General features: G+C 35.0%; 1 protein-coding gene across 1 annotated transcript in view; it reads left to right on the top strand.

The window, feature by feature from the left end:
* The window catches only part of ARFGEF1 (ARF guanine nucleotide exchange factor 1), a gene marked incomplete at its 5' end in the record, with an annotated part of 157,794 nt that overhangs the window by 118,588 nt on the left and 30,343 nt on the right, over positions 1 to 8,863 (top strand). Inside the window, 7 exon segments of the mRNA XM_014588595.1 lie at positions 1,987 to 2,027; positions 2,128 to 2,297; positions 2,656 to 2,807; positions 3,221 to 3,393; positions 4,372 to 4,532; positions 5,131 to 5,261; positions 8,261 to 8,390. Of these exon segments, the coding sequence (XP_014444081.1) occupies positions 1,987 to 2,027; positions 2,128 to 2,297; positions 2,656 to 2,807; positions 3,221 to 3,393; positions 4,372 to 4,532; positions 5,131 to 5,261; positions 8,261 to 8,390 (958 nt within the window).

Genomic DNA, 8,863 nt, shown 5'->3' with positions numbered 1-8,863 from the left:
TTCCCTATGGTTGCATATAATCTCCATCTCTGCTTCTGTTCTTTATATATCTACTCTTTGTCATTTGCTTTCTCACCAGTTTTTAAAAAGCCTTTGTTGTTTCTTTTGTTCTTTTTCCTGTTTTCTTCCCCCTTACTATTTAATTTTGACTATATTTGTGCTATGATTTGTTTATAGCCACTGCTTTCCATGAAGATACTCTAGTTTGAGAAATCAGCTGATGGTATTTATACAATATAGTAATTTCTATTTTTGTTCATGTGAGAACTTAGTAGGCTTCGTATATTTTAAATTTCTGGGTCCAGTCTAATCACTGGACTAAATGGGGCCTTGTTACCTTTCACCTCCCCTCCAAAAGTTGTGTTTTCTAAAAAAAAATAAAATATTGCTTCATTCTACTGACAAGGACAATGTAGAAAATCTTGACATTCTATTAGCAAGAGCTCAGATTCAAGTTATCATGTTATCAGCTTTTAAACTTTTCCTTGTCATGTTTTTGTTACCCATTGTTAGGACACAGAGGCATTCAAAGGCACTGAGGTTAAAAAATCATGATATTCTCAGAGTTTCAATAGTAAGAAAAATGAGAATATATTTAAAATGTTTAGTGTGTGATTGGCTCAGGTAAGTGTGAGGCAGTGTAGAAAAGTAGTTCATAGGATAGACTCTCGAGTCTGCTTGTCCTGGTTTGAATCCTGGCCCTAATTCTAGTTTTGTGACTTTGAGAAAATGATTAAATACTTTTGTGCCTCAGTTTCTGTGTTTCTAGAATCCGGGTTATAATAGTACATAATTCAAAGGGTATTTATGATTATTAAATGAGCAGATATGTAATGCACTAGAATAGTGCCCACCTTGTGATTGGTAGCTATTACTATTATTTCTAAGTTCAATATTTGACTTGCTCCCACCTTTAAGATTTTCTTTTTGGGACCAGCAGATTGCATAATGGTTACATTGCTGGAGACCCACGTAGTCAAGCGCAGTTCAAGTCCCAGACCTAGCAGTTTAAAACACACTGGGCACGTGTGTGTGCGTGCCCAAAATCCTAAGAGGAGCACAGAGGAGAAGGAATTGTGGCATGACCATCCTCCCAGGGGGTGATTTCTTGCTTTCTGTCTCTCTGTCATGGCAAAAAAATCTCTCTACCCTCCCCCCTAAAAAAATTATTTTTCTCATGCTAATTCTATTGTATGCATTTTCAATTGAGGAATGTTGTTCATCCAAGTTATATCAAATCTGTGATTATAAACTTAGAACAAAGGTAAAAATGCAGACTTAAGAGAACTGTGTTTATGCTGAATCTTTTATGAAACTTGAAACATGGAAAAAGAGCTCAGCAAAGAAGCCTGGGTAAAACTGGGCAGCATAGCACTTTAAACACTGAATGCCCAAAAAGTGGTTTAACCACTTCTTGGTTAAACTGAGACCATTTGCAAGGTTATATTAAATCATTTTTAATTTACTGTAAATGAATTTTCTAATCAAATGTACATTGCTTATAAAAATAAAGTAGAAATTTTTATTTTAAGATCTTATTTAATAATACTGGGTTGTTGGAAAAGTTATGATGCATTTTTGCATAGGAAAAACAGAAAAATATGTCATGAGTTTTCTGACTGAAATAGTATATTCAGGAATTTGAAAAAAATCTTTTATATTATGCCAGTTATTCATTAATTTCACAAATATTTTTCTTATTCTTAGATTCTCATAAGATATCTATATGATATTTGTAAAGCTAATAAAATTGTAACAATATACACTTACTCTGATATTATTGAATATAAAGTGATAAGTATGGGTTAGGTATGGGAGAGAGTAATATCCAAACTATATTTGTTACTAAACTATATGATTATATAATGAAAAACACTCATCTGATTGTTTTGTTTCTTTAAAAGGGATAAAAATGGCCACTTACTTTTGAATTGACGTAACACAAGTAAGACTATACATTTTTAAAATATGTTTTATTTTCTCTAGAATATTCACAGGATCTACCAGGCTAGATGGAAATGCTATTGGTAAATATATACATTTATACATTTATTTTATAAACTACTTGTTTTTTGCTTAAAAAACTTACAAGTTGAGCTAAAATATGTAAATGTATTTATATTACAGTGGATTTTGTCCGTTGGCTCTGTGCTGTGTCTATGGATGAATTACTTTCCACTACACATCCAAGAATGTTTAGTCTACAGAAAATAGTAGAAATATCATATTACAACATGGGAAGAATAAGATTACAGTGGTCTCGCATTTGGGAAGTTATTGGAGATCATTTTAATAAGGTATCTGACTAATTACAGTGTTTTCATTTGTAATTTTCTTTCTTTTAATTTTCTTATTGTAATTTTACTGAGGTATTTTTCCTTCCAAACAAATTACAATTTTTTTATAATTAAATTTAGAAACTCTTTGAATCCTGTTTTTTTTTTCTTTTCCAGAAATAAATGCTGTAGGTTTTAAGAATTTAATTAAAATAATCAGTTTTTCTCACTGAGAAATCTTGGCATACCTAGTTCTTTAATAGAAAATTTTGGATTTGTTTATCTGTGCTATTATTTATATATTTTTCTAAGAGAAGAATTAAAAATTGTAGATTTTCACTGCTGACATTAGTGTTCTCTATTTCTGTTACCGTTCCAGGTTGGCTGTAATCCCAATGAAGATGTAGCTATTTTTGCAGTAGACTCCTTGAGGCAGTTGTCAATGAAGTTCTTGGAAAAAGGAGAGCTTGCTAATTTCAGATTCCAGAAAGATTTCTTAAGACCTTTTGAACATATAATGAAACGGAACAGGTACTATATATTTTTTTGTTTTTGTTTGTTTGTTTGTTTGTTTGTTTTGAGAGTTTTTTGCTATAGGGCACGTGGGCCCACCAGAAAGACAGAGAAAAACAGAAAGCGAGAAATCACTCCCCAGGGGGGATGGCCACACCGCAATCCCTTTTCCTCTTGGACATGTACACACACATGCCCGGTGTGAGTTTAAGCCCCTGGGTCCAGGACTTGAACCTCAGTTGACTTCATGGGAGTCCAGCAACATAGCCATTACACCATCTGCTGGTCTCAATATATTATTTAATTTCTTAATATCAGAAAAACTTTTTATTGTTTTGCATGGTACAAGGAGAAACAGAAGAAAGGGGGAAAAAAGTAACAAAATGAATTTTATCTGTGTGCCTATCCAAAGAGTTATATTAATATTGTAGGTCTCCAACAATTCGAGATATGGTTGTACGGTGTATAGCACAGATGGTTAATTCCCAAGCTGCTAACATTCGGTCTGGATGGAAGAACATTTTCTCTGTGTTTCATCTAGCGGCATCTGACCAAGATGAAAGCATAGTGGAACTTGCATTCCAAACAACAGGGCACATTGTCAGTGAGTACTCTTTTAATTGTGTTCAAGTAAAAAAGACCTCAGGTATAGTGTCATTTCAAATTTCGAAAACCTAAAATGTGTTCAGAAGGTAACTCAAATACAATAAGATTATGAGCCTGTTACTTGCTTTAAGCTGCCAGGTTTTGCCTACTGAACCAAAGTAAATAATGATTGTAAGTATTGTAGTTAACCTTGTTTACTCTATGGCAAGCACTGTAAGTACTTTTTATGTGTCTTCTTTAGCCTTCACAGCTCTGTGAGATAAGTATTTTTATTATTACTTATATTTATAGATTAGGAAACTCAGGCCTTCAAAGGTTAATTAATTTGTCTGAAATCACAAATGATGGAGCTGGCATTCAAAGCCATAGTCTTAATGCAAAGCCTTTGTTTCTGACTGCGTAGCTTCCTTTATTTTATGGGGACTGAAATGCTAAGAATATAAATTAAGCCTTGTATAGAAGATGATAATGATGACTATCGACATCAGGAATTCATGATGTTATCATAGCTATCATGTATTGCGAGCTTGAGTTAAGTAGTAGGCTAAGCACTTCATTATTTTATGTAGTGATTACAACCATCCTTTAACACTATTATTTACATTTTACAAATCAAGAAACTGATACACAGGTTAAATAATTTCATACATTCTTCCAACAAAAGTTGATTATTAGGTCATTGGAAAAGTCCTGACACATTTTTGCACAGAAAAACAGAAAAATACGTCATGACTTTTTTGACAACCCAGTAGATCCTAGTGTTTAGCAGTCAGTATATTAGGTGTCATGTTTATAGTATAAACAAGAGAGACATGTTTCATTATCCTTCCTATTCAGGGCAGTCAAACTAAGTGGTAGAGACAGACTTGAACCTCATATCTGTAGAATGTCAAAGTATTTTTGCATTTTATCTAGAGGTTGATGTATTTTTGTTTTAAATGAAAAATTACAGGGTTTTTTTTTCCTTCTGTTTTAGCCCTTGTGTTTGAAAAACACTTTCCAGCAACTATTGATTCTTTCCAGGATGCAGTGAAGTGTTTATCTGAATTTGCGTGCAATGCAGCTTTCCCAGACACAAGTATGGAAGCAATTCGACTTATTCGCCATTGTGCAAAATATGTGTCTGATAGACCTCAGGTATAGCGTCATTTAGTAAAAAAAATTTTGCTGAGTATTTATTTCCAACCTGATAAGCTAAATTTGGGAATTGAGGGTATACTGAAGCATTCATTTCTCAGTGAACCCCTAGATAATCTGAACTTCATAATTTAAATGCTTAGTTTTTAACTAACCATTATTGAAGGTGTCATGTATTTTCCTAATTGTTTCATATGTTTTGTTTAATATTTGTAATGACTTTATGGGATAGGTAGTGCTATCTATTAGCTATAGCCCCTTATAGATAAGGAAACTGAGACAACAGAAAAGTTATCAAATGTGCCTGTAGTTGCAGAGCTATCAAGGAAAGGAAAGATGTGAACCCCTGTTTGTGTTTTTAACCATTCTCTGTAAGTGCTTCTTGTTTGTCCTGCTCTGCAGTACTGAAATTGACTGACTGATTGAGTGAGAACAGACTTAAGCTTTAAAGTAAAAGGTTGCTCTTTATAGGCAATCTCCATATTTTTATAAGTAACTGTTTATTAAATTTCTCACTTATGAGTAAAGCATTTAAAAAATTAATTGAATATTAATGCATTAGGTTTTGCCTTCAATAATCCTGCCTTTTTTCTTAAAGGCTTTCAAGGAATACACAAGTGATGATATAAATGTGGCACCTGAAGACAGGGTGTGGGTGAGAGGATGGTTTCCAATTCTCTTTGAGTTATCCTGTATCATCAATAGATGCAAATTAGATGTAAGAACCAGGTAACAATCCGTATTTGTAATTAAAATTCTGAAGGATTTATTTTGACTTTAATCCGACTAGCTTTTCTTCTATCTACACAAGTTCACAAAAACCGTACATCGTATTTTCTCAAATATAGTAATTATTAGATAGTCACATTTTAAAATACGTTAAATAGAACAGAATAAAATGGAAATACAGGGGCCAGCAGATGGTGTAGTGTTTACATCGCTGGGTTCATGTTCCAGACCCAGTAGCTTGAAAATCATGCTGGGTGTGTGTGTGTGTGGGTGGGTGCCCAAGATTCCAGGAGGAGAAGGAATTATGACATGACCATTCCGCATGGGGTGTAATTTCTTACTTTCCCTCTCACTGTCTCTGTCTCCTCTCTCTCCCCCCACCCTAGCATACATGCCCTACAGCAAAACCTCTTGAAAAAAAAGGTGATACATTACTTCCTTTAAAATTTGATAATAGTCTCCTTTTAATTCTTGTTTCTGGACTTAATACTTTAAACATTCTGTCATATATTTTTTTCCAATCAGAAATTGAAATTAGTGTGAAAATGTATATCCCAATGAATGATAGAAAAAATTTTTTGCAGATTTTTGGTGTATTTTTGGTAAAAAGGCATTCTTTTTGAAGCCTAGTCAGTAACATAGCTTTGAGTAATAAAAAGCTATTCAAATATCAATAGAACTCTTCCAAAAACATATACTTTTTTTTTTTTTTGAGAGGTTTTTGCTATAGGGCATGTGAACTTGCCAGAAAGACAGAGAGAGATGGAGAAATAGAAAGCGAGAAGTCACCCCCCAGGGGGGGTTGGCCACGCTGCAATCCCTTCTCCTCCATTCTTCTCTCGGGATCTTGGGCACACACACACATGTGCCCGGCGTGAGTTTAAGCCACCGGCTCCGGGATTTGAACCGTGGCCGACTGCCTGGGAGTCCAGTAACATAGCCATTACACTAACTGCTGGTCCCCAAAAACATATTCTTAATAAAAATTCTATATAAATATATAGTCAATTTGCAAAGAAATTATTGTGGATATTGTATAATAAGACAAGTGCTCAATATATTCCTTTTATGCCACATCTCACATCATTCCCATGGTGTTGTTCTTTTCATCCTTTTGACTGCAAAATTGAAACAGTCTATTTTTTTATCCTAATATTTGTCAACAAGTGTTTAAACCCATCGTTAGCTCAATTTTATGTTAAATAGAATATACTTTTGGTATCTTTCTTTTAGAAAGAATCATTAGTTATTTGGACATTCAATTTTATTGATTTTTTTAAAAATAGTGGTCCTACAAACTTATAATGCTAATGATAGAAATTTAATGAGAATGAATCTCTCTTTTCTTATACCCAGCCCCACTGGGTTAAATGTGATAATATATCCTGACCTTTTCATTTATTTAGCACTATTTGTTACAATCATAATTCTTTCATGTTATTTTTTATTTATCTTTTTTTAGAGAGGTTTTTGCTATAGGGTGCATGCGCTCGCCAGACAGGCAGAGACAGACAGAGAGACAGAAAGCGAGAAATCACCCCCTCCCCCAGGGGGGATGGTCACGCCGCAATCCCTTCTCCATTCTCCTCTCAGGATCTTGGACACGCATGCACACGCGCCTGGCGTGAGTTTAAGTCACCGGGTCCGGGACTCAAACTGCGGTTGACTACGTGGGAGTCCAGCGACATAGCCATTATGCTAACTGCCGATCCCTACAATCATAATTCTTATAAAATAGAAACATGATCCAAAATAAACCTTACTGATTTGGCATAAGATTTAATAATCACAAGGATGTTTTAAATGTTTGAAAGATAAAACTTTTTTTTTTTTGGAGAGATTTTCACTATAGGACATGTGCGCTCGCCAGACAGACAGAGAGAGACAGAGATGGAAAGCGAGAAATCACCCCCTCCCCCAGGGGGGATGGTCACGCCGCAATCCCTTCTCCATTCTCCTCTCAGGATCTTGGACACGCATGCACACGCGCCTGGCGTGAGTTTAAGTCACCGGGTCCGGGACTCAAACGGCGGTTGACTACGTGGGAGTCCAGCGACATAGCCATTATGCTAACTGCTGGTTGCCAAAAGATCAAACTTTTAAAAAGTGTTATTTAAAGAAAGGTAATAGGGAGTCAAGGAGGCAGTTTTGGTTTTCAGGACCTATTCAGTGTGATACTACATGATTTATTTGTTTAACAGATAGTTATTGCTTGCCTCCCAGATGACGAGCATTTTTCTGTGCCTGAGATACAGCAGGAAACAAAACAGACACAGACCTCCACACTCACAGAGCTTATGCCTTAGTAGCTCAGTTTTGTACAGTAAATCCTTTCATTTGGGGATATTATATCTATTATATGAACAAGGTTTAATAGTGTTAGCTAAAAATCCACATAGCTTTCTTTTTTTTTTTCTTTTTTTGAAGAGGTTTTTTGCTATAGGGCGCATGCGCTCGTCAGAAAGACAGAGAAAGACAGAGAGACAGAAAGTGAGAAACCACCCCCCCCCCAGGGGGATAGCCACGCTGAAATCCCTTCTCCATTCTCCTCTTGAGATCTTGGGCATGCACGCACACGTGCCCGGTGTGAGTTTAAGCCGCCAGGCCTGGCACTCAAACCAGGGTCGACTACATGGGAGTCCAATGACGTAGCCATGACGCTAACTGCTGGTCCCAAAATCCAATAGCTTTTTTGAAAAGGTTTTTCAGGGCTAACTGGTGGTATGGTGGTTAAGGTACTAGATCCCACATGGCCACCCCCCTGGAGAGTGATTTCTCATTTTCTATCTTTCATCGTCCCCTATCGCAAACATCTAAAAAAAATTTAAAAAGGCAAGGAACCTATCGTTTTAGCTTAAATTTCTTAAAGTTCAGTGCCTTGTATTAGATTAAGACATTGTGTTTTCTGTTTTCAGTTGCTATGTGGTCTATAAAAGCTATTTTAGGCGGGGATTGCTTTTCTGAATTATAGCTTTCCTAATTATGTTTTGTCATTTTAGGGGCTTAACAGTAATGTTTGAAATAATGAAAACATATGGCCATACTTATGAAAAACACTGGTGGCAAGATTTATTTAGAATTGTTTTCAGAATCTTTGACAATATGAAATTGCCGGAACAGCAGACAGAGGTAAGAAAACACAAAATTCATTTAGCACAGTCAAGTTAAAAGGTTCTTATATTTTCCCCAATACATTTAGTGTTTCAAATTAAGTACAATGAACAGAAGCGAATTCCTAGAATAATTTACTTTAAGGTACAGAAATCTAATTGTATGCTCATATTAACAAGAGCACTGGTAAACTAAGTTAACAAAATAGTTGGGGATTTTGTTTTGTTTTCAGTGTTTTTGTTGAATTTTGAGTTTCTTTTCCTCATTTTGATTTTATTACAACTATAGAACACTGGTAATTTATTTAATATTATACAGTACCTTCTTGTTCTGAATTGAGTAAAAAATACAAAAATTTTAAGTTTTATTTATTTTATTTATTTCAGTGTATTTCCTACAAACCAGTTATATTATGAATTTCAGGAAATGTGGGGAATGCATCACATTTTCTCACTTTTGTCCCATATAGTAGCATCAAATATAAATATCCT

This window comes from Tupaia chinensis, unplaced genomic scaffold, assembly GCF_000334495.1.
Source record: "Tupaia chinensis unplaced genomic scaffold, TupChi_1.0 Scaffold000288_2, whole genome shotgun sequence".
NCBI lineage: Eukaryota > Metazoa > Chordata > Mammalia > Scandentia > Tupaiidae > Tupaia > Tupaia belangeri.
This window is presented reverse-complemented; position numbering and strand designations above follow the sequence as displayed.